We start from the raw sequence: 26,000 nt of genomic DNA, 5'->3' as shown, positions 1-26,000 counted from the left end.
CATACTTTTTATTTTGTTGAATGAGAATGGTATTCCGAATTTCCTTGGAGTGTAGTATTCGAGCCATAGCAGTCCTAAATATTCTGTCGTCTCCCCCCCCCCCTTTTCCTCGGATAATAGCAAAGGATTCTTACTTTAAGAGGTTTTATGTTTTGGCTATAATGATATCTTTCTTCGGGGCTTGGTATGGCCTACTAGTTAGGGTGCTCGCTTCGTTATTTGCGGGTTCCAGAAATGAACTCCAATCTCGAATGTGCTCACATTTTCAGCTAAAAAAGCATAATAAGGAGATAACAAATTCCATTATTTGTTGATAAAGAATAGTCCATAAGTTGAACTCCAATCTCGAATGTGCTCACCCTTTAAGCTATAGGAGCATAATAAGGAGATACCAAATTCCACTATTTGTTGATAAAGAATAGTCCATAAGTAGGCGGTACAGGGTGTTTAATTAATTGAATACATTCTAGTTTCTCACTTCAAAATTAGGGACAACTAGTACAGATAACCCTCGAATAGGTTTGTTCGAAATTCAGCAACAAATAAATAACCAAGGCTTTTCTCGGAAAATATGTCACATCCTTTCTAGCGTTAAGTCTATCAAAGCAATATTGTATTGTTAAATGGTCGGGAATTGAATACCAACCATCTTGTCTCTCGGGTGGACAGCGGTACGTCTTTGGATTTACAACGCTAAAATCAGCGGTTTGATTATCCTCAGTAGACAGAACAGAGACCCTGACGTGGCTTTGTTTTAAGAAAAACACATTAACCATATTGACTGTTCTACTTTTGATGAATGTGACTAATGCTACAAAACCCCATAAAAATACAATATATATGTGTGTAGGTTATTTAGTTGAGACTTTAAAGAAATTGTGTTTTAAATCAATACGTCAAACAACACACAATATAACTAGTTTGGAAGCAGCAATAAAAAACAACAGATACAATTTAGATATAAAGAAGGAAGACGAGGATAAAAAATAACTCACCTTCACGAATTTTATATTTGAACATTAAGAACAAAGTTACTGATTTAATTAGTTTACCCAATGTAGCATTAACTAATGTGAGATTGAGGAAACGTGAAATAATCAAGAAAAGAAGAAAAACACGAGTTACCGAAAAAATAATACTAAATATAGAACAATAAATAAACAAAACTAAGTTAAAGTGGTAGAGTTAAATAAAACTGTACTGATACTGACAAGGAACTACTAGAAAGTAAGGGTTGAATAAAACATTACTAAGTGCTGGTAAGGAACTACTAGAAAGTAAGGGTTGAATAAAACAATACTAAGTACTGGTAAGGAACTCCTAGAAAGCAAGGGTTGAAAAAACAATACTAAGTACTTGTGAGGAACTACTAGAAAGCAAGGGTTGAATAAAACAATACTAAGTACTGGTAAGGAACTACTAGAAAGTAAGGGTTGAATAAAACAATACTAAGTACTGGTAAGGAACTACTAGAAAGCAAGGGTTGAAAAAACAATACTAAGTACTGGTAAGGAACTACTAGAAAGCAAGGGTTGAATAAAACAATACTAAGTACTGGTAAGGAACTACTAGAAAGCAAGGGTTGAATAAAACAATACTAAGTACTGGTAAGGAACTACTAGAAAGTAAGGGTTGAATAAAACAATACTAAGTACTGGTAAGGAACTACTAGAAAGCAAGGGTTGAAAAAACAATACTAAGTACTTGTGAGGAACTACTAGAAAGTAAGGGTTGAATAAAACAATACTAAGTACTGGTAAGGAACTACTAGAAAGTAAGGGTTGAATAAAACAATACTAAGTACTGGTAAGGAACTACTAGAAAGTAAGGGTTGAATAAAACAATACTAAGTACTGGTAAGGAACTACTAGAAAGTAAGGGTTGAATAAAACAATACTAAGTACTGGTAAGGAACTACTAGAAAGCAAGGGTTGAATAAAACAATACTAAGTACTGGTAAGGAACTACTAGAAAGTAAGGGTTGAATAAAACAATACTAAGTACTGGTAAGGAACTACTAGAAAGTAAGGGTTGAATAAAACAATACTAAGTACTGGTAAGGAACTACTAGAAAGCAAGGGTTGAATAAAACAATACTAAGTACTGGTAAGGAACTACTAGAAAGCAAGGGTTGAATAAAACAATACTAAGTACTGGTAAGGAACTACTAGAAAGTAAGGGTTGAATAAAACAATACTAAGCACTGGTAAGGAACTACTAGAAAGTAAGGGTTGAATAAAACAATACTAAGTACTGGTAAGGAACTACTAGAAAGTAAGGGTTGAATAAAACAATACTAAGTACTGGTAAGGAACTACTAGAAAGTAAGGGTTGAATAAAACAATACTAAGTACTGGTAAGGAACTACTAGAAAGTAAGGGTTGAATAAAACAATACTAAGTACTGGTAAGGAACTACTAGAAAGTAAGGGTTGAATAAAACAATACTAAGCACTGGTAAGGAACTACTAGAAAGTAAGGGTTGAATAAAACAATACTAAGTACTGGTAAGGAACTACTAGAAAGTAAGGGTTGAATAAAACAATACTAAGCACTGGTAAGGAACTACTAGAAAGTAAGGGTTGAATAAAACAATACTAAGTACTGGTAAGGAACTACTAGAAAGTAAAGGTTAAATAAAACAACACTAAGTACTGATAAGGAACTACTAAAAAGTAAGGGTTGAATAAAACAATACTAAGTACTGATAAGGAACTACTAGTGGGTTGAATAAAACTATATTAAGTATTGGTAAGGAAGCTAAGAACGTAAGGTTGAATAAAACAATACTAAGTACTGGTAAGGAACTACTAGAAAGCAAGGGTTGAATAAAACAATACTAAGTACTGGTAAGGAACTACTAGAAAGTAAGGGTTGAATAAAACAATACTAAGTACTGGTAAGGAACTACTAGAAAGTAAGGGTTGAATAAAACAATACTAAGTACTGGTAAGGAACTACTAGAAAGTAAGGGTTGAATAAAACAATACTAAGTACTGGTAAGGAACTACTAGAAAGTAAGGGTTGAATAAAACAATACTAAGTACTGGTAAGGAACTACTAGAAAGTAAGGGTTGAATAAAACAATACTAAGTACTGGTAAGGAACTACTAGAAAGTAAGGGTTGAATAAAACAATACTAAGTACTGGTAAGGAACTACTAGAAAGCAAGGGTTGAATAAAACTATACTAAGTACTGGTAAGGAACTACTAGAAAGTAAGGGTTGAATAAAACAATACTAAGTACTGGTAAGGAACTACTAGAAAGTAAGGGTTGAATAAAACAATACTAAGTACTGGTAAGGAACTACTAGAAAGTAAGGGTTGAATAAAACTATACTAAGTTCTGGTAAGGAACTACTAGAAAATAAAGGTTGAATAAAACTATACTAAGTACTGGTAAGGAACTGCTAGGAACGTAAGAGTTGAATAAAACTATACTAAGTACTGGTCAGGAAATAATCGAAAGTAAGGGTTGAATAAAACTATACTAAGTTCTGGTAAGGAACTACTAGAAAATAAGGGTTGAATAAAACAATACTAAGTACTGGTAAGGAACTACTAGAAAGCAAGGGTTGAATAAAACAATACTAAGTACTGGTAAGGAACTACTAGAAAGCAAGGGTTGAAAAAACAATACTAAGTACTTGTGAGGAACTACTAGAAAGTAAGGGTTGAATAAAACTATACTAAGTACTGATAAGGAACTACTAGAGAGTAAGGGTTGAATAAAACTATACCAAGCACTGATAAGGAACTACTAGAAAGTAAGGGTTGAATAAAACAATACTAAGTACTGGTAAGGAACTACTAGAAAGCAAGGGTTGAATAAAACTATACTAAGTACTGATAAGGAACTACTAGTGGGTTGAATAAAACTATATTAAGTATTGGTAAGGAACTGCTAAGAACGTAAGAGTTGAATAAAACTATACTAAGTACTGGTCAGAAACTAATAGAAAGCAAGGGTTGAATGAAACTATACTAAGTACTGATAAGGAACTACTAGAAAGTAAGGGTTGAATGAAACTATACTAAGTACTGATAAGGAACTACTAGAAAGTAAGGGTTGAATGAAACTATACTAAGTACTGTTAAGGAACAACTAGAAAGTACGGGTTGAAAAAACAATGTCAAAAAGTGTTAGAGGTGCACAAGGTACTTGTTAATATTAAACAGTGAAAAAGTGATAAATGAGGACTGAATTCAATGGTTGTATAGAAACAACACTAAACAATAGTAATGAGGGAGTAAGGATAAGGACTGAATAAAACAATACTAAATAACAGAAAGAAAATATCAGAGACAGTGATGAAAACAAAACACTCAGCAGCGGTAAGTAAAAAGGTTGAACAGCAATACCACACAGTGTTAAAGAAGTGATAGACAAGGGTTGAATACAACAACATTAAAAGGTAATAATAAGAAATGAAGAAATAGGAGGAAATATAATATTGAACTTTGATTGTAAAGTACTAAATACTAGAGTAGAACAAACCAATATTATCAATAAAACAACAATGAACAGTGGCAAAAGAGTTACAGAAGAAATACAAAATAATAGTACAGCAATCAAGACACACAGAGGATATGGTTAAATAAAGTATATATATTCAAAGAGTGGTAAATTTATGAGAGAAATGAGAGATGAATAAATCAGTATTTATCAGTGGTAAGAAAGTGGTAGACACAAAATTTGAAATAATAATAATATTGATATATATATATACAATAATGAAAAATAAGAAGAATTATTAACGTTGCTAATGATATAGTGGAGGTAAAGGTTGAAAAATGCAGTACTACACTGAAAGCAAAGGCTGAATAAAACAAATATTAAACAAAGCCAAGGGAATAGTAGGAAATGAAACAAATGAGAAAGAGACAGGTATTGAGTAAAAATCAGTAAAAAGTAAAAAGGAGGATAACAAGTACAATATTAATCTTTGATGAAAAGTGTTAGGTAACAGTGTAAACCAAGTTAAGGAAGTGGTAGAAAAACAAATATAATAAAATAACAGTAGCAATAAGATGGTGAAGAAACAAAACAACAGAAAATACAGGTAGGACAATGATAGAATAAACAATAATAAACAGTGACAGAGAATCAGGAAAGATAAAACAGTGCTGAACATTAGTATGGATGGGTACAAAATCAATACTGAAAATGTGCTAGAGATAAGGACTGAACAAAACAGTTATAAACATTGTTGAAATGTGGTAGAGGCAAGAGTTAAAGAAGGTAATTATAAACATGTTAAAATGTTAAAAAGAAAAGAATTGAAGAAAGAATTATAAACGCTGTTAAAATGTTATAGAGATAAGAGTTGAAGAAAATAATTATAAACAAGTTAAAATGTTAAAGAGAAAAGAATTGAAGAAAAGAATTATACACTGTTAAAATGTTGTAGAGACGAGTTGATGAGTGAAATTATAAACATGTTAAAATGTTATAGAGACAAGAGTTAAAGAAAGGAATTATAAACACTGTTAAAATGTGGCAAAGACAAGAGTTGATGAGTGGAATTATAAACATGTTAAAATGTTAAAGAGAAAAGTGTTGAAGAAGGTAATTATAAACCATGTTAAAATGTGATAGAGACAAGAGTTGATGAGAGGAAAATATAAACACTGTTAAAATGAAGTAGAGACAAGAGTTGAAGAAAGGAATTATAAACACTGTTAAAATGAAGTAGAGACAAGAGTTGAACAAAGGAATTATAAACACTGTTAAAATGTCAGAGACAAGAGTTGAACAAAGGAATTATAAACACTGTTAAAATGTCAGAGACAAGAGTTGAACAAAGGAATTATAAACCATGTTAAAATGTGATGCAGACAAGAATTTTAGAAAGGAATTATAAACACTGTTAAAATGTAGTAGAAACAAAGGTTGAACAAAACAATGTTGAACAGTGTTAACATGTGATAGAGACAAGGGTTGAACAAAACAATACTAAACAGTGTTAAAATATGATAGCCACAAGGGTTGACTCAAACAATGTTAAAAATGTTAAGAAATAGGAAAAGTTAAGATAAACTAGTATCAGAACCTAAAATTGAATGTATATATGATGTACATATGTCTATGAATAACAGAAATTAATAGTTGAAGAAGAGCTTTGAAACTAGAAACTCATTCATGTCTCACCGAATTTTTAAAAAGTGTAAACAATTTTGCACGAAAGTCCACTTATCAAAACAGATGAGGATCTTGGAGATTTTAAATTACCTTTTGGTGTGCACATCACCAAACAGAACAAAAACACAGTATAATAACTTCCAGGTATATAACAACAACAATCCATAGGTTATTTGAATACAGAATAACTGAAAAATAGTGTAATTGTGTGAGTTATACAAGAAATAGAAGGAAAGAGAAAAATCATACAGTGCTGATGACGGTTAAAAGAGTTCCAACAATAAAAATGGTCTGTTAGAATGATGGTTTTAGTGAATCCAGAATTGATGATGAAGGAATTCTTGAGCTACTCTTTTACAAAGCGAATAGTGGGATTGACCATCACATTATAATGCCTCCACGACTGAAATGGCGAGCATGTTTGTTGTGATGGGGATTCGAACCCACGACTTCACATTATGAGCCAAATGCCTTATCCACCTAGCCATGTCAGGCTGTGAAATAATCTACTTCCAGTGTATGTATCTGGAGTACACAATGCAAAGGAAAAGTAGTTTTTAAGATGAACATGATCATATCTGTGTATATATATTTATATGTATACACAAGCCATAGCTGCTGATGCTAAGGAAGCAACAACATATTAAACTATTACTTTAGGATCTAAGAAACATACCTTAAAACTGCTAAAAGAAATTGCGTACAACTGATTCCATCAAATGACGTTTAAAGAAGATTAGTTTTCTTTCACAAACTTAAACGTGATCTCAATCACAAATTCACGATAACAATCAAGAAAAGTCGAATGTAAACTTGAAATATGGCCCTCGAATTCAAAGAAAAACCTAAGGCGACAGTTACAAAATACATCTCGACTGTACCCACGCATACAGCTTGTTTAGTGGTACGATGAAAGGTCGTGCTGGGCAGACAAATATGACATCGTTTCCAACAGAGATGAAGACATGATGGAATCTGTTTGTTTCTTTCTTGTTCTTCCCAACAATCACAACTGTTCGCTGTTTATAGGGCAATCGTCTTGAAACTTAAAGAGTAAATACCCCCAAACAGGTTTTTCATTTTGCCCCGTCATGGCCAGGTGAGTTGGGCACACTAGTATTCTGAGAGTCACGGGTTCAAATCCTCGTCACACCAAACATGTTCGCCCATTTTAGCTGTGGGGACGTTATAATGTTACGAACCATTCCACTATTCGTTGGTAACAGAATAGCCCAAGAGTTTGCTATTGTTGGCGATGATTAGTTGCCTTCTCTCTAGTCTTACACTGCTAAAGTAAGGTCAGCTGAACAGATAGCGCTCGCGTAGCTTTGTGCGAAATTAAAGAAACAACTTTTTCGTTTTTTAAATTTACGCTTGTTTATTTGTTTGTTTTTGATTTTCGCGCAAAACTACACAAGAGCTATCTGCGCTAGTCGTCCCTGATTCAGCAGTGTAAGACTAAAGGGAAGACAGCTAGTTATCACCACTCACCGTCAACTCTTGCGTTATCGTTTTACCAACGAACAGTGAGATTGACCACACATTATAACGCTTCCACGGCTGAAACGGAGTGCATGTTTAGTGCGACAGGGATTGGAACCCGCGATCTTCAGATTAAGAATCCAACGCCTTGAACCACCTTGCCATGCCAAGCCTAAGTTTATTCTCCCCCCATAGATTTTATTTGATTTCAACTTATCAAAGGTTGAACAACATTAAATTTCATGTTCTGGTATGTACTTCCTTTATAGTTCCATTAATTCAAATAAAACTTGGCAAAAAAAACATTTTTCGACAGTCTTTACGAAACTAAAGAGACAGAGTTGGGATGTGTATTTTTATTATAAAGGGGTTATACGCCAAAATGTTTTACACAATTATGTTTTTTGTATACTTCCTCTGTTGGCCCGGCATGGCCAGGTGGTTAATACATTCGACAAATAATCTGAGGGTTCGAATCCCCGTCACAACAAACATGCTCGCCATTTCAGCCGTGGGTACGTTATAATATGACAGTAAATTCCATTATTCTTTGGTAAAAGAGTAGCCTAAGAGTTGGCGGTGGGTGGTGATGATTAACTACCTTTCCTCTAGTCTTACACTGCTAAATTAGGGACGGCTAGCGCAGTTAGCCCTCGTGTAGCTTTGCGCGAAATTCAAACCAAACTATATAGTGTCTTATTTGCTCAGAAGTTTAGCCCTCGTGAATAAATCTATTTGTACAAAATCTAGCCATCCTTTGTATTATAAAATCACAGTTCAGTATACTCCAGTACGTTTCTCACAAAGAAGTCTCAAGTAAATACTGTGTTAAATGTCTATACAGGAGGGGACAAAAAAAGTCGTCCACTAGAAAATGTTGTTAATTTTTTATATCTTTATTAGATAACAGAAAAATAAATAATTGTAACAAGAAGATCTAAGACAGGTGAAAACACTTTTCATGAAAAGTTCAGGTATTTATAAAAGCTAGTGTTAAACTTACAATATTAGACCATATCTGAATAGATCTTGTCGAAAGCGTTCTAAAAACATATTTTTCTGTTAGTAAAAAAGGTACAATAAATTAACCACATTTTCAATGGGGATCAGTTTTTTGCCCTAGCCCGTATATGTTGTAATTTATGACAACTTACCCAGCTTTGTATACCAAGAGTTGAACAAATCAATGCTAAACAGTTTTTAATATGCGGTAGAGACAAGGGTTGAACAAAGCAATGCTAATCAAGCGATGGAATAATTGAACGTATGGTTACATGGAATAAAACTACAATGCTGAGAAAAATGTAGAGGAATGTGTCGAAAGATAACAACAGAAAATACTGATAAGGAAATGCTGGACACAATGGTAGAGTAAAACGATAACAAAGTGTGATAGAGAAAACGTGAAGATAAAACAATGCTGAGCAGTGGTGCACATAAGTACAGAACTAATACTGAGAGATCTAAGTGATAATGTCACAATTCGTGTACTTCGAATCATATTTTTCACAAAGAAATCTAGAGTGTTAATTATCTATATTAAACATTTGATGTATATATATATGTTAAATTTTATATCACCTTACCCTGCTTTGTAAGCCATTCTTTCTGAAGATCGACTTTATTCTGAGAAGTTTTAATGTAGAGTAGAAGAGAAGACATAGTGCATTTTTTTTGTGAATGTTGACCTTTGTAGTACGCTACGAAATATATATATATCAATGTGCAAAGTAAGAAAGTTCTTGTGGTTTTTGTACCGTAAGAATTTAAATGAATGGTTAGGAATTACGGTTAAGACAAACGACATAAGATTCAAGACTTTTTATGAAGTGTAAACGGATAACGAGCGATACGAGATTCTGGCATGTGACTAAATGTTTCAGTATATTTGGTTAGCGAGTCCCTAGTGCGACGAATTTCAGCTGTCAGTCCATTCTTTATTAATGGCAGAGTTTACCTCGATTCCTGAGCTATGCCAACAACTTTGGAAAGTACAGAATTCGCTCACTTTAACTTCTCAAAAACTGGAGTTTATTTAATCATTCAAAGTATCTTATAAAGGGGCGATGAAGAACATTAACAGCGAAGTTGGGCTCGGCATGGCCAGATGGTTAAGGCACTCAACTCGTAATCCGAGGGTCGCGGGTTCGAATCCCGGTCACAAAAAGATGCTCGTCCTTTCAGCCGTGGGGCGTTATAAAGTTACAGTCAATCCCACTATTCGTTAGTAAAAAGAGTAGCTCAAGAGTTGGCGAAGGGTGGTGATGACTAGCTGCCTTCCATCTAGTCTTACACTTCTAAATTAGGGACGGGTAGCGCAGATAGCCCTCATGTTGCTTTGCGCGAAATTCAAAACAAACCAAACCAAACAGCGAAGTTAAAAGAAGTATTGAACGTGAATTACATTCAAATGTATCATAAGCAACTTACGTATGTTACAGTTACAGTAAGTTTGAATATTTAAATATACAAAACTGTATATCATTCCCTTCAATTCACTGTCTTATTTTGTTACTTCAACTCTAAATAATTAGCCTGATCACGTAAAACTAATATTCCAGTGCACATTAAAGACAACATAGTACAAATATTCAATAAAGTATGTCAAAAAAAGTTCCACTGGTTTTACTCGATCACCTGAATCCAAACAGGAATGAAGAATAATTGTTGACAGTATTTGTTTCTGAATTTCGCGCAAAGCTACATGACGGCTGCCTGTGCTAGCCATCTCTAATTTAACAGCGTAAGATTAAAATGAAGGCGACCACAGCCAACTCTTGGGCTACTCTTTTCCAACGAATAGTGCGATTGGCCTTCACATTTTAACGCCCCCACGACTAAAAGGGCGAGTATGTTTGACGTGATGGGGATTCAAACTCGAGACCCTCAGTCAAGCGCCCTAACCACCTGGCTATGACGGGTCTTGTTGACAGTGGAAGCAGACTGAAGCGGACCGAAGACTACAACATAAGTCTTTGAAAATAAAACACTAACATTCAAAGCTCCATCTAGGCGTGCGACTCGTAATCTGAGGGTCGCGGTTTCGCATCCCGGTCGCGCCAAACATGCTCGCCCTTTCAGCCGTGGGGGCATTATAATGTGACGGTCAATCCCACTATTCGTTGGTAAAAGAGTGGCCCAAGAGTTGGCGGTGGGTGGTGATGACTAGCTGCCTTCCCTCTAGTCTTACACCGCTAAATTAGGGACGGCTAGCACAGGTAGCCCTCGAGTAGCTTTGTGCGAAATTCAAAATAAACAAACAAACAAGCTCCATCTAGGAATTTGTATATATATCAGACAGCAGATAGCTCGATGTGATTTTGCTATAAGCAAGCAGACACACATATGTATATCAGGACTAAGTGTATTAGGGCGAATTAAGATAATCTTGAAATTAGTCCTAAAACCCGATCGTTTTTTGCTAACATTTTTTCAAAACAAATTGCATACTTAAGAATATTTTAATAACAGAACTATTACTTAGCTTTGGACCTACAAATGGTGAGCGCCATAGATTAGTGAGGATAATATGTACATTTTCGAGTTGTAAAGTCGGCGTGCTCTAGAAGTATACGAATAGAAAATTTAACTCTCAAGGTCTAATATCAGACTAATTAAGCAAATACCTGACAACATATATATTTTCAAAGCAGACTCGATTCTTACATTATTTTGTTTATTCATAATTTGCGTAGTCCTTTGCAGTACTCTACAACAACTATTCAGGTTCTTAAGTACAATGGAACATTTATATACTTATAACTTACAAAAACTATAATACTTTGATAATATCACATTGTATTACGGAATTATATAGTAACAGCGTTAATGACTTGAATATATGAAACAACAGAATACAACAACTGTAGTTCTCTAAATTTATTGCACCCCAAATAAAAAAACACCTTTTTAGTGGGAGTTACTTTAACTAGGTCCAGCATAGCCAGGTGGTTAAGGTGCTCGACTCGTCATCCGAGGGTGGCGAGTTCGAATTCCTGCCACACATTTCAGCTGCAGGGGCGTTATAATGTTTCAATTAATCCCACTATTCCTTGGTAAAAAAAGTAGTCCAAGAGTTGCCTGTGGGTGGTAATGACTAGTTGCCTTTCCTCTAGTCTTTCCCTGCGAAATTAGAGACGGCTAGCGCAGATTACCCTCGGACATATTTCCGTGAAATCCAAGTTACTTAACTAAAATGGCCAAATATGCTTGCCCTTTCAGCCGTGGGGGCGTTATAATGTGACGGTCAAACCCACTATTCGTTGGTAAAAGAGTAGCCCAAGAGTGGGCGGTGGGTGGTGATGACTAGCTGTCTTCCCTCTAGATTACACTGCTAAATTAGGGACGGCTAGCGCAGATAGCCCTCGAGTGTAGGTTTGCGCGAAATACAAAACAAACAAACAAACTTAACTAAAATGTAAAAAGTTTTGTTTCTAAAAGGAATTATTTCTATTACAAGAACGGATTGCAACGTGTACAATACAGCCTTCATATTTACAAATTTAATTGAGGGTTTCTTGGGGGTTGAAACATATAAAACATTAAAAAAATCTATACAAGAAAAGCCAGTTATGGTATTTAGATGAAAATAGATTTGATTCGTGATGACGAGAAATCCATTTGAAGTAAAAATGTATTCTCAAGACGGCTGTGGTATGGGTATTGAAACTTTAAAATACAGTACAGAACAACGTTTGGAACTCTCTTTGTTAACCTAATGATGAACTTTATTTTAATTGAAGTTTTAATACCCATATCAGCCGTCTTAAGAATACAAAAGAACTCTGATCTACCATAAAAAATTCTGAACATTCTAAAAAGAGAAAAACAAAAGAATTATTAAAACGACGAATTTTAAATAAACCGAAATTGAATCAATAAATAAATTATGTTAAGAAGTACTGCATTATTTATAGATTTTAAATTTTTTATTTAATTTCTATACATATGTTTCAGTATTTTATTATATAAGCTTGTGTTATCGAGCTAATATGGAGAGCAAATTTAATATTATTGGGTTTTAAGTATTTTATGGGATAGGTAATGTTATTTAAAAAGTTCAAGACAATTATATCTGTTGTTTTTTCGAAAGATGAATAGCAAACTTAGACCTTTTTGAAAACATTATTTTATCCTATAATTAAATACAAGAAACTTGCATCTCTTATTTAATTACCGGCACTTAAGCTATCTTATAACATTTTATCTTATATATTTATATATGATATGTAATATGGAACTCCATTACTGAACGTAATAACAAATTCAAGGTTCAGCGAACAGCAGTGTTAACGCAGAAATAACAAAATAATGTACTTCGGTCTAGAAAAATAAAATAAAATGTACAAAAGCTGTTAAAGCTACATGTATTTTTTAAACAAATTACAATAACCTAACATCGGTGTTGAACGTGTTAAAGTTCAAAGATAAAAGTCTATATAACATTTTAAACACAAATTTTCAATGTAATGTTTGTTATAACGTGACTATTGTTCAAAGTTTGAAAATCATACGGATCTATTTCAGGCTAACTTTTTTTTTTGCAACAAACGAAGAGTTAGTTTCAGGTGACAGATGCGAACCCTGTTGCTAAGGTGACAACAGAGGATGAAGTGTCAGGCTGATAGTACTATAGTACTGACCAGGAATATTGTTCTGTGTAGTGTTATTACGACTCCCATTTGTGTTCCTATTGCAAACTTTAGTAAGTTTAGGTTTAGAGGTATTGTAATCATCAGTTAATGAGTCTACTGATCATTTATGATGATAAAACACAAAGTATTCTTCACTGGTCCTTTAAGAAGTTAAACAAATACTCTATAATACGGTTTGCTACACGATGAACATAAAATGTCTCTGTAGGATTGCGTGTTGTTTGAGTTCTATGTTCAAATATATATTTTTTTTTTAAAACAGAGGACATGAACTGAAAACTGCAGTTATAAACTGTTTGTTTGTTTTTGGAATTTCGTGCAACATGAGAGCTACCTGCACTAGACGTCCGTAATTTAACAGTGTAAAACTTGAGGGAAGGCAACCACCACCAACTCTTAGGTTACTCTTTTACCAGGGAATAATGGGATTGACCGAAAATTATAACGTCCCTACGACTGTAAGGGCGAGCATGTTTGGTGTGAGGGGAATTCGAACCTGCGACCCTCACATTACAAGTCGAACGTCCTATCACTTGGCCATGCTGGGCTTCTGTTACTAATAGCGAATCACGTGGACAAAAAGACAAGACTTCAGATAACAACAAAAAAAGCAGAAATACCTATCGTTAAGGTTCTTTCCGGATGATAAATTCCCATAACTGGACAGCAGATTCTTAAAAAAAAATCTAAAGAAGTGGTGACAGTGAAAATAATGTTTCTTACCACCAAACTCGAACTTAAATCTCTATTCAGATTTGGGTTTCCAATCTCGTCGATTTTTTTTTGGCCATGTTAATCAATTAGAAACGTCGCTGGTAGCTGTAGTTATAAATTTGTTTTATTTATATCACCTAAGTACCTGCTATATTTTACATATGCTACTTAGGTTTTCCGTTTATCCATCCATACCTATGTATGTTTATAAATACCGAAACAAAAGAAGTTTAAAGCTTTCTATGTGGTTTCCAAGTTATTTTATGTTATCATGGTTAGTCAGCACGCATCGATTCGTGTAACCCTTTACCCTCGAGGCCATTCCAATAACTTACAAATAAAGCTCTTCTCTTTATGAAGCTGTACACAAGCAAGGGCCACAGATGGTTTAAACTTGTCCAGGGAATCGATCCGTTGGCAACAATAAACCCAGATAAAGGCAACACACGGTAAAGATTACCTTATCAATTACACTTTCATTAAGCTCTGTTGGAGATTCGATCGTACGACACTCTGTCCCTTCAATGAAAAATTGCTACCAATTCAACTTCGAAAAAGTGTTAAACTACCTCAGAATTCGAAGATAACGGAACAATGAATAATGATAAAACACCTGAAAAGCCTGCATTAAGAAATTCTAAGCCTTCTTCTGTGGTGTCTAAGCGTGTGTGATAATACAAGGATTTCCTTCGAGCTACCCTTCACTGAGGGTATTCTGTCAACCACTGGTTCTTCAAGAAGTTCAACAAATATTGTATAATACGGTTTTCTATACTCCAAGTAAATGGAATGTAAACACCGCAACGAAATGACCTTCCTGAAATTGTCCAGTACATTACGTCATCGCGCAGTTAGCCTAGCTGCTTTGTGTCATAAAACACCAAACCACCATTATGTCATCAGAGTAGCTTGCTTGAGTCCCCCGTTGAGACAGCGGTAAGTCTTCGGATTTACAACGCTAAAATCAGGCGTTCTATTCCCTTCGCTGGACACTAAAACAACCAGCTGTATGTATAAACACCTATGAAAAGAAACCAGTGGATGTATATTTGTATAAAATCGGTTTATCTTTGTTAGCGTGTAGTAGAACAACTATATCTCATTTGGCCAGCAAGACAAATTAAACTGGGGCTTCTGGGATGTGATCCAGCTAGAATAAATAAACAAAGATAGTTTGCCCGTATTAACGTGGCTGTCTCAAAATATTAATTTATGTCATTCTTTTCTATTTTATATTTGCAGTTTGCACATAATTTTGCAGCATTATTTTATTTCCTCTAGAAATTTTGTTCGTTTCTTCAAAATTAAGCACACAGCTACACAATGGGCTATCTGTGCTCTGCACACTACGAATATGGAAACCCGGATTTTAGCTGTGTGAGTTCTCAGACATACCGCTGTGCCACTGGGGAGCTCGTGTAGGGTACGTGGATAGTATTTGTCACTGAAGTTTGTGTTCGTGGAGTCTCACCTTTGCATACTATGCTTGATGTATGACTTGTTTCAGGTTCTTTTCTGAGTGGTCCTTGTACCCAAGTTGATCCATATTTCTTTTTTTGCCAATACCTATAACTACATTCGGAGATCCTTCTTGATTAAGTTGTATACTGTTGCGGAGGGTTTGTTTGTTTGTTTAAAGTTAAGGATAAAGCTACAAAATGGGCTATTTGTACTCTGCCCACCACAGGTATCGAAACCCAGTTTTTAGCAGTGCGAGTCCGCAGACATACCACTGTATTACTGGGACAAAAAATAATTGGTTAACGTTTTAAATCTAGAAAAAGTACGAAGCACAAACTTGGTAACTCAAAACTCAAAAAAACTCTGTCTCTCAAAAATGAATTGAGGGAAGTAACCAGGCTGGCTTCAAATTGTTATAGAGCAGCTGTGGGAGTAATTTCACGTGCAGAGTAAGAGGGAAAGAGACAACGTAGAAAACAATATGAATAATAAATAAGTTAAAAATAGGAAAAATGCTTAAAGAAAAGGATAAATTTTTAATAAATATCCGGGAACTGAGTGACAAGATGAAGATTAAGAAAAAACTTTTGATCAAGATGAGTGAAAACATACAATAACTATAATTACCAACTTTAAAGTAATTTGAGAGGATATTTTATCTGACAGGGTTGATAACGCGCAACCATTATTATGACGGACAAAAACAATTGCCTCTTCGAAACCGTTTCAAAAATTGTAAATATTTTTTATCACTGTTTCCTATTTCCCAACACTTTAACCATCTATCGGTGAAGTGCTTCTCTAAGTTGTTGGAAATAGGATAAAACGAAAAAGTTAAGAATGGAAGTATATTAGGTTATCGCTTTTACTGCTGTCCATCTCTGAGGAATTAACCTTAACTATGGAATCCGTGACCTTCGAACTTTTATAGATTTTCTCTTTCAGGCAAAAAGTTTCTTTTCTTCATCACTTATGTACTTATTTCTACATAACACGTATTGGTTTTCTTAAAATTTAAAATATATTTCAGTAACTGCAATTGTTATTTCATAAATTTTTCAGCATTTATAATTTTAATTACTATTTGTTTCTACCACTTTTAATTAGCCATAATTTTACGTCTTTAATACTGTTCTTAATCTTATGTACTTTGCAACCAGTTCGAAGTTTTTTTTAATTTTTTATTTTATAATTTTTTTAACTAATTATTCGTTTCTCACATTTTAGTAATTTATTTCCAAAACTACCCTTTTCCGCTTCATTTTGAATTTTCCTATTCCGGAACTCATCCTTACAGTCGCAGAATCCCCATTCATAATTACCCAACCACTTCCGTTCCCAATGGTCTTGACTCGCTATCAATCACACTTCCTACTTCCTACTCGCTCTCCTGTCATCCCTGAATAAAGAAAGTCTACCATCCCACAACTAACTTTCTGCTTAGTAATTTATTTATTTTTATCCTACGTTATTTCTTAAAGTCAAGAGAAGAATAAGCATTGTCCATAGTCCATTGTCCAATTTTTCTCCTTCTTTGTTTAGTTAGTTTGTTTTTTAATTTCGCGCAAAGCTACACGAGAGCTATTTGCGCTAGCCGTCCCTAATTTAGCAGTATAAGTCTAGAGGAAAGGCAGCCAGTCATCACCACCCACCACCAACTTTTACCAACGAATAATGGGATTGACCGAATTATTATAACGTCCACCCGACAGAAAGGGAGAACATACTTGTTGTGACGGGAATTGAACCCGCGACCCTCGGATTACGACTCGAACACCTTAATCCACCTAGCCATGCCGGGGCCTCCTTCTTGGAAAAGTAGCACTATTAAAATTCTAAAAGTTTTACCGAAAACAAAATAAGTGCCCAGTGGAAGTTTTCAAAACATTAGCCATTCATTTTATTTTAAATACACACATACATAAGACTTAGTTTCTTTAGAGTTAAGCAAAAAGCTACACGATCGGCTATCTGAGCTCTGCCCACCACGGGTATTGAAACTCGGTTTCAAGCGTTGTAAGTTCTCAGACATGGCGCTTTACCACAGGGGAGAAAGTATTTCAGCAAATAGCCAAATATAAACAAATATGCTAATACATAAAATATATTAATCTGCAAGATAACTCCTTATGGTAATATTTTGATATTTTCAACTTGAAAAACACAACACCCCTTGTGACACGAGAACTAAGCAGCCACATCAGATGATTAAAAAAATTGCCGCTCTTAATTTAGAGCCGTTGACTGGAGTGCGAGAAACCAGTAAGATCGCTATTGTTAACAGAAATAACAGGATGATCTGTAGTTGTTTTTTATATATATATAAAAGTTCCCATAGTTGAAAGTGTGTGACACATCAAAACTTATCGAAACTTGAAACTACGATCTTCCAAACATGTAACGACTACAACTAGGTGAAAGAATACGGAACCAGCTGATTACCAAACACGTGTACACAGCATCACTTCTGGTGATTCAGTCAATTCTAAAATATTAAATGTGTAATTTTCATAAATTTCTTTAAACTAGTTGACACATATGACAGAAAAAAACAGATTTGATTAGCTTAGTTCAATCACAACTTCACGAGATAATTATTAAATCGTTTGTTGTTTCAGGAATATTTTGTTTTTTTGGAATTTCGCACAAGGCTACTCGAGGGTTATCTGTGCTAGCCGTCCCTAATTTAGCAGTGTAAGACTAGAGGGAAGGCAGCTAGTCATCACCACCCACCGCCAACACTTGGGCTACTCTTTTACCAACGAATAGTGGGATTGACCGTCACATTATACGCCCCCACGGCTGAGAGGGCGAGCATGTTTAGCGCGACGCGGGCGCGAACCCGCGACCCTCGGATTACGAGTCGCACGCCTTACGCGCTTGGCCATGCCAGGTTCTTCAGGAATATAAATGCCTGTTTAAAACGTAAATAGTACGCTACGCTGTATTTGATTATACAGATTTATTTCTTTATGTTGTTTGAACGAAACATTTTATGTTGCTGGTACACGCTATGTCAACAAGAATGTCATATTCCAACATTAATAAAATTTATTTTTCGTATCTGCTCCTCTTCTTCAATATAAGTATTGCTATTAAAGATATATTTTTATTTAACTTTGGACAGGATTTTTCATGTAAATAGTAACTGCGGCAGACCTGGTGTTTTATGTGTGTTAATTTTAGTGTTAACTACACTTCGAGAGTGGCATGCTGTGTTTAAAACAAACAAACAAACTAGTTTTCAGTTAAATCTCAAATGTTACGAAAACGGCATGAATGAAGTTAATATATGTTAAAGGTTTCACATGCACATAGTCTAGCTGATTCTAGAGTTCACTAGAAAACAATATGGCGGTGCGCGCATTGACATATGGGTAAATGACTTCATATATATTTATAGCGATAACTAAAATGTGCTACAACTCAGAAAGTACGGAACTGTCGCATCGCTGCTAAAACATAATGAACTTCTGACATGATCGTTAAGAGACAAATGTCTGATATAAATCTTGAAAACGAATGTGGATCGCAAGATATACAAACAAAATTACTAATGATATAACAAATTCAGAGAGAGATAAAACATTATTTATAGGAACACATACCTGTACTATTTTGTAAAGAGATATTCTGTATGCAAATAAATTCATTTGCATTTAAATATTGAAATTATACAGCGCTAGAGTGCCAAGTGAAATGATAAAATGTTCTTATTACGAGTTCTGTCTGCTAACCCTTATTTCAATAAATAAACTACGTTAACGATGTAACTCTATACAGCTATTTTCATATACAGCCACTTTGATCTTCCGCGTTTATTGACTGTTCATCAACCTATAAACATTCTTTGGTAGACTGTTTGGGCAGAGTATTCATTCAACCTGTAAGCACAAGTAAAGGCAATGTCGGGTGTTATTAAAACTGACCAGAAAAGCATCTTATAACTCTTATGATGTCGTTTATGTTTTGCAAGTTTTTACGAAACATTTTAAAAAAAAAAGAACGGATGAAAAATCCAACTTAATTCTCCATACCGCACAAAAAATTGACTTCTTTGTATAATCAAGTTGTAACTATAATCCATTCTATATTAGATAGAAAGGAGATAAAAACAAAACAACGATATGGTTTATCATTGACGAAATAATGTCTTAAACGTAATTTTCAACTACCACATAAGCGCCACTCCTTATGTTCTAATATCTTTTCATCAACAATGGTAGCAAGCATTCATCTACTTCAGATAAGAAGCAATTCCTTTGAGATTACATATTATAAGAATTTGTTACCTAAACATAACCGATATTTCAGATGACGTATAAAGCCAATTACTGTCGCCCTGGAAGCTCGATTTTCTACAATTTGTCTCACCAGTCTGGAGTTGTTGAGTGTTTCCACATACAAAAATACAACTAAATGATTTGCACTACTCATTACAAACTAATCAAATTTTGTGTTGCTTAATAAATTAATGCGTTACAAAGTATAAGGTATAGTTTAAAGTGAAGTTACGTACTGTAAAGAATAATAAACGGTAAAATGGAATAATACCAGTAACCACCTGTATAGAAACACTCAATCAAAGTTTGATTTACCATAATAACAGTAACCACCTATATGGAAACAGTCAATCAAAGTTTGATTTACCATAATACCAGTAACCACCAATATGGAAACACTCAATCAAAGTTTGATTTACCATAATACCAGTAACCACCTATATGGAAACACTCAAACAAAGTTTGATTTACCATAATACCAGTAACCACCTATATGGAAACACTCAAACAAAGTTTGATTTACCATAATACCAGTAACCACCTATATGGAAACACTCAATCAAAGTTTGATTTACCATAATACCAGTAACCACCTATATGGAAACACTCAATCAAAGTTTGATTTACCATAATACCAGTAACCACCTATATGGAAACACTCAATCAAAGTTTAATTTACCATAATACCATAATACCAGTAACCACCTATATGGAAACACTCAATCAAAGTTTAATTTACCAGTTCACTCACCTCAGACTTGCCCTTAGATACACAGTTTGCCACATTCGACGGCTTTAAAGTCAGGGCGTCCACCTGTAAAAATAATATTCTATTTAAATTCCACCCAATTATGCACATTTTTATAATTACTACTTCAACGTGTTTATTTTATTTTTAGTAGGTGTCAAGCAACACCGTACTTGATATAATGGTGTAAGTTTTGAGCAGTAAATTTGATTTTGTTTTGCATCTGTTACTTTTACGATCGCTTATTTATGAAACAAATATGTCAACCATTAACTGAAAATAATAAAAAAACAAAAAAACAAACAGGTTAATATGTCCAGATAAAGGAATTAAAGATACCAAGCATGCTAGCTTAAAAAAAAGAGGTTAAAAATTAAGCAGTATTCGAAACCTACAATTAACCAGGATTGGTCTTAATACGTGTTTAGGTTAGGTTTGAACTTCGCCCAAAGCAAAACGAGGAATATTTGCGCTAACCGTTGCTACTTTAGCAGTGAAAGACTAGAGAAAAAGCAGCTAGTTATCATCACCCACCGCCAAGGCTTAGGCCCGACATGGTCAGGTGATTAGGGCGCTCGACTCGTAATCTGATGGTTGCGGGCTCGAATCTCCGTCGAACCAAACATGCTCGCTCTTTCAGCCTTGGGGTTGTTATACTGTGAATGTCAATTACACTATTTGTTGGTAAAAGAGTAGCCCAAGAGTTGGCGGTGGGTGATGATGACTGGCTACCTTCTCTCTAGTCTAACGATAGTTAATTAGTGACAGGTAGAGCAGAAAGCCCTCATGTAGCTTTGCGCGAAATCCAAACCAAACTTAGGCTACTCTTTTACCAAAGAATAGTAGGAGTGACCATCGTGGTTCATGGGGCGAGCATGTTAGTGGAAATGGGATTCCAATTCGCGAACCTCGGGTTGCGAGTCGAGTGCCCTAACAATCTGGTCATGCCAAACGAAATGTGTCCACAGAGCAAAATCTAACATTTTAAGATTTGTCTGTTGTCTTGAGTGCGTAATAACTTCAAGGAAATTACAATGGTGTTGGAGAGTAATTCGACAATTCACTGAAAATGAAATATTTATTGCATAAAATATTAAGTATAAGAATAAAGTTTAAGACTCAATCATTCCTCAAGTGTAAACGTTAAAGGTTTATACTTTACAACAAAATCAAATAGTTTGTTAAAAATAATTTCTAAGTAAAACTATTTTAATAAAATCGTATGTATATTGTTTTTGACGACTGCAAGAAAAAAGCCCAACGAAAAACGCTACGACTTTTGGAGATGGAAATCAGTCATGCCTAACGTCTTGAAAATAAAATTGTAACAATCATAACATTTTTAAATTTTAAACTGTAACCAAGTTACATTTCTTTCGAAGCTTTAAATTATAACCATATTACTCTTTTGTTCGAAACTTACAGTAATCATGTTATAGTTTGAAATTTTAAACTTTAACAAAGTTACACGTTTTTGACCCATTAAAATCCAAAAATATTAAACTTTTTTTTTCTAAACATTAATCATGTTACGTATTTCAAAAATTTAAACTGTAGCCAAGGGACACGTTTTCCAAACTTCAACTAAATCACATAAATTTCGTATTATTTATCGCAACATTAAATTGTAACAATATTACAGTTTTGAAACTTTAAGATGTCACCAAACTTTTCTAACGTGAAGAATGAATAAGGTAAACTAAAAAAATTAATATCTGATCTCGAAAAAAACCCATAAATTAATAATACAATCGGAAATCAGTTTGTTTTTCTTACCGTCTCTTTTAACACCACCGCGATCTTTAATTCTAAAAATGGTTCATTAAGTTGCTTCCAAAAGACTAGTAAAGTTAGAAAACAACGATTCAATAGAACTTGAAGTAATTTCAATAACTTGAAGTATCCAGTGAAGCCTTAAGGGGATTAACGCATAAAGCTTATTAACAACAACAAAAATCTGGCGATAACCTGTGACAAAAAAAAATATTTCGAATTGCTACAACTAATATTTTTAAATATTAGTACGACTTTTGACAATGTGTTACACTATTTTAAGGGTGAGACACAAATAAAAAATATTTTAGTACCTTTCAATAATTCGGCCTTTTCCACACCAGGTTGAACAAGTACTTTTTTAAATATTTAATACAAACAAAATACGGACAGATAAGAAGCAATTTCTGTGATTATAGAAGGAACAATCGTAAATCAAGTGAAAGAACTCACTTTTCTACGGAGTGAACAAAAATATAAATAAATTTTGTGATTGCTATTAGAAAGTTCTTCACTAAACGAATCGATATTCGAGGCTGGATAGCCTGGAGTGTTGCGTTATTTCCAGTGCGCATGCGCACAATCAAGGACACGACATGCTTTCCTTATTGTAAGTAATTTAAGTCTTTCTTTTTCCTTCTCTATTTACTCCATTGGGACTGAATGTCTGTCGTTTCTTATCTTGTTACAGAAAGTCTTCATCAAACTTTGCCTTCTTTCACGTCAGGGTTTCAGGAATTTCGCAAACAAAGAAAACTCTTGAAATTTATAGGTCAACATACAAAAGAAAAGTGTTGTTCAGACTGGTAATTACTAGACACCTTTCAGGCTTACAAAACTGAATTATTAGACACCTTTCAGGCTTACAAAACTGATTTTTTTATCTACTGATCGTATCTTCTCAGCAATATTAATGACTTTTACCTTAATTTCAAACTAAAATATGAAAGGTATCTTTTTTTTTTTTATCCGGTTCACTTAAAGAAAGTATGAGAAGATTTTAGAACATCTGAAATTTCCGGTTCATCAAAATCTTTGATTCTATCTACTAAAGCTCGCGAAATAAAATATATTTGTATTTTGTGGAATATTTTACTAACACTAGCTCAGCGGTAAATCCGAAGGCTCATGCCGCTAATAACCGGGTTTCGATACTCGTGGTGGACATAGAATTATCTTTAGCATAAACACTATCGTTTATCAGAAGGAACTTTCGGCCAAGACGAAGATAAAGTTACATCAGGATTAGCATAAAAGTTTGTCTAAAAGTCTGTTTAAGAAGTTTCAAACAGACCTGACGTCGACAAATCATTTCAAAATGACGTCACTTATCCTACTAAAATACCACCGTATTTAAAAGTTAAGGTAAAAGTGTGAGTTTCATTAAAAGACAAGGCAGCAATGAGGCACCACCAATATGTTTATATATATATATTTCTGTGTTACCATAAATAAATTAATCTATGTATATCTTTATTTGTTATCACAATTAAATTAATCTACATATGTATATATACATCTTTCTGTGTTATCACAAATAAATAATAAAAACTCCGGTTAAAGTATCCACTCCTTATCGCTCGTGTCAAATCGAATTAACAAATACAGTTTATATTGCTACGTCTTTTAAATAAACAAGTATTACGTGCTAAAACAGAAATTAGTTGTAATTCCTACATAAAACGTGTTCACAATTTCCCAAAAGCAAAAAACCCTATTAATGTGTTTAAAATAGATAGTTATGTACACAAGTATAAAAATGTGCTATTCTAAGTTTGTTTCAGCACTTGGGGTATATTTAATTTCACTCGATGTTAGAACTTCCCACAAAGCCGCGTCGGTCTACTAGTCATATCAATAGAAATATAAATTAGAGTTTTCTATCTTTATATCTAATCGAAAAGTTGTTTAAAACCAGTCAATAACATTTGAAGCATGCTGATCAGGATAACGAAATAGTCTAATTCTTTTGTCTATGTGCGGGGCCCGGCATGGCCTAGCGCGTTAAGGCGTGCGCATCGTAATCTGAGGGTCGCGGGTTCGCGCCCGAGTCGCGCCAAACATGCTCGCCTTCCCAGCTGTGGGGGCGTTATAATGTTACGGTTAATCCCACTCATTGTTGGTAAAAGAGTAGCCCAAGAGTTGGCGGTGGGTGGTGATGACTAGCTGCATTCCCTCTAGTCTTACACTGCTAAATTAGGGACGGCTAGCACAGATAGCCCTCGAGTAGCTTTGTGCAAAATTCCAAACAAACAAAAGACTATGTGCGTAAATAAGCAAGACACTGGCACAGAAAAGGTTAAGAAAATCCAATCGTATGAAAATAAAAAAGTCACGTGCATACACCTAAATAAAGATATATTCAATGCCTAAGTTATCAAGTGTTGCAGCTATGATATCTACGTATGACAGCAAGATACCAACCTTAATCAACAAGAAGATGGTCATTTATTGTAACGTTATCCAACATTCCACACTATGTTAAACATTGCCATACACTAATGCTACTTTGTTCCTAAAAATGGACGATAGTCAGTATTAAGGATTATATATATTTAAGAGACATTTCCCTTGGTTCCAGTTTGGCTAAAGGTTTGCTGTAGACAGGTGGAATAAAAGTACTCCACGAACACGCATCGCTCTTGGAAATAACATTAAGAGCAACATCTAGTCCTTCAGCGCTTTCCCAGCGCGTTCTGAGAAACGTAGAAAAATGAAATATTCTCTTTATTTATCTGGAAATTACCCATTGGTCTCTTAAAGTCGTGTAAAGTGGCAGCCTTAATAATTACCGATGACAGCTCATCCTGCAAGCTAATTACCAGGTGAGAAAAATAAAAAAGATAATTATTTTATTTGGATTGGTAGTTCTTTTCAAAAATTAAATACAAACTCAAATGATAATACGCTTGTATATTATATTGAACTTATATCACTGTGTTTTGAAATCACATGTGTTTGTTTTGAATTTCGCACAAAGCTACTCGAGGGCTATCTGTGCTAGCCGTCCCTAATTTAGCAGTGTAAGACTAGAAGGAAGCCAGCTAGTCACCACCCACCGCCAACTCGTGGGCTACTCTTTTACCAACGAATAGTGGGATTGATCGAAATATTATAACGCCCCCACGGCTGAAAGGGTGAGCCTGTTTGGCGCGACGGGGATGCGAACCTGCGACCCTCAGATTACGAGTCGCACGCCTTAACATGCTTGGCCATGCCGGGCCAGAAATCGCATGTGAATTCATCCTTTAACGCTTTCTTTTCAGCATTAGAAAGAGTTCTACACCAAACCGTAAACTTGTATCCACTTGTCCTATTATTGTATGAATGTAACAATAAAATAATAAAAAAAATAACGCATAATAAAGTGAAAAATGTCTTCATACGTTTTTATATAAAACGATGTTTTAGGTCTTTTTTTTTCAGGTAATGTACAGAAGGGCCCAGAGTGATATAACAACAAATCCAAATACTACACCGTGGCAGTATTTGATCGAGGATGGCCCTGCAAACCCCCATGGAGAAAAATATAAATTGAAACGCACCCAACTTTTAATTTTTCAGGAAACCACCTATTTGTTTTTCTTTGTGATTTTAATCACCAATAAGTTGAGGTTGGCTGGTATTTTTGTCAGCCAAGAATTTATAAAACTAGATGACTGGCCCAGTCGGCAACCATATAGGACATGCCTGTTCAGTGACGAAGATTCGAACTCGTAATTCTCAGATTGCAAGCCAAGTGCC

The 26,000-nt window shown here is 34.6% G+C and overlaps 1 protein-coding gene across 4 annotated transcripts in view; it reads right to left on the bottom strand.

Annotated features, from left to right (window-relative positions):
• LOC143249675 (semaphorin-2A-like) overlaps positions 1 to 26,000 on the bottom strand; it is a 328,919-nt gene that overhangs the window by 45,835 nt on the left and 257,084 nt on the right. For all 4 annotated transcript variants that reach the window (XM_076499962.1, XM_076499960.1, XM_076499961.1 and 1 more), the window contains one exon: positions 20,487 to 20,549. In XM_076499962.1, coding sequence (XP_076356077.1) covers positions 20,487 to 20,549 — 63 coding nt within the window. The remainder of the gene's footprint in view (positions 1 to 20,486; positions 20,550 to 26,000) is intronic.

This window comes from Tachypleus tridentatus, chromosome 4 (genome assembly GCF_004210375.1).
Source record: "Tachypleus tridentatus isolate NWPU-2018 chromosome 4, ASM421037v1, whole genome shotgun sequence".
NCBI classification, from domain to species: domain Eukaryota; kingdom Metazoa; phylum Arthropoda; class Merostomata; order Xiphosura; family Limulidae; genus Tachypleus; species Tachypleus tridentatus.
The sequence above is the reverse complement of the archived record's forward strand: the minus strand, read 5'-3'. Positions and strand labels throughout refer to the sequence as shown.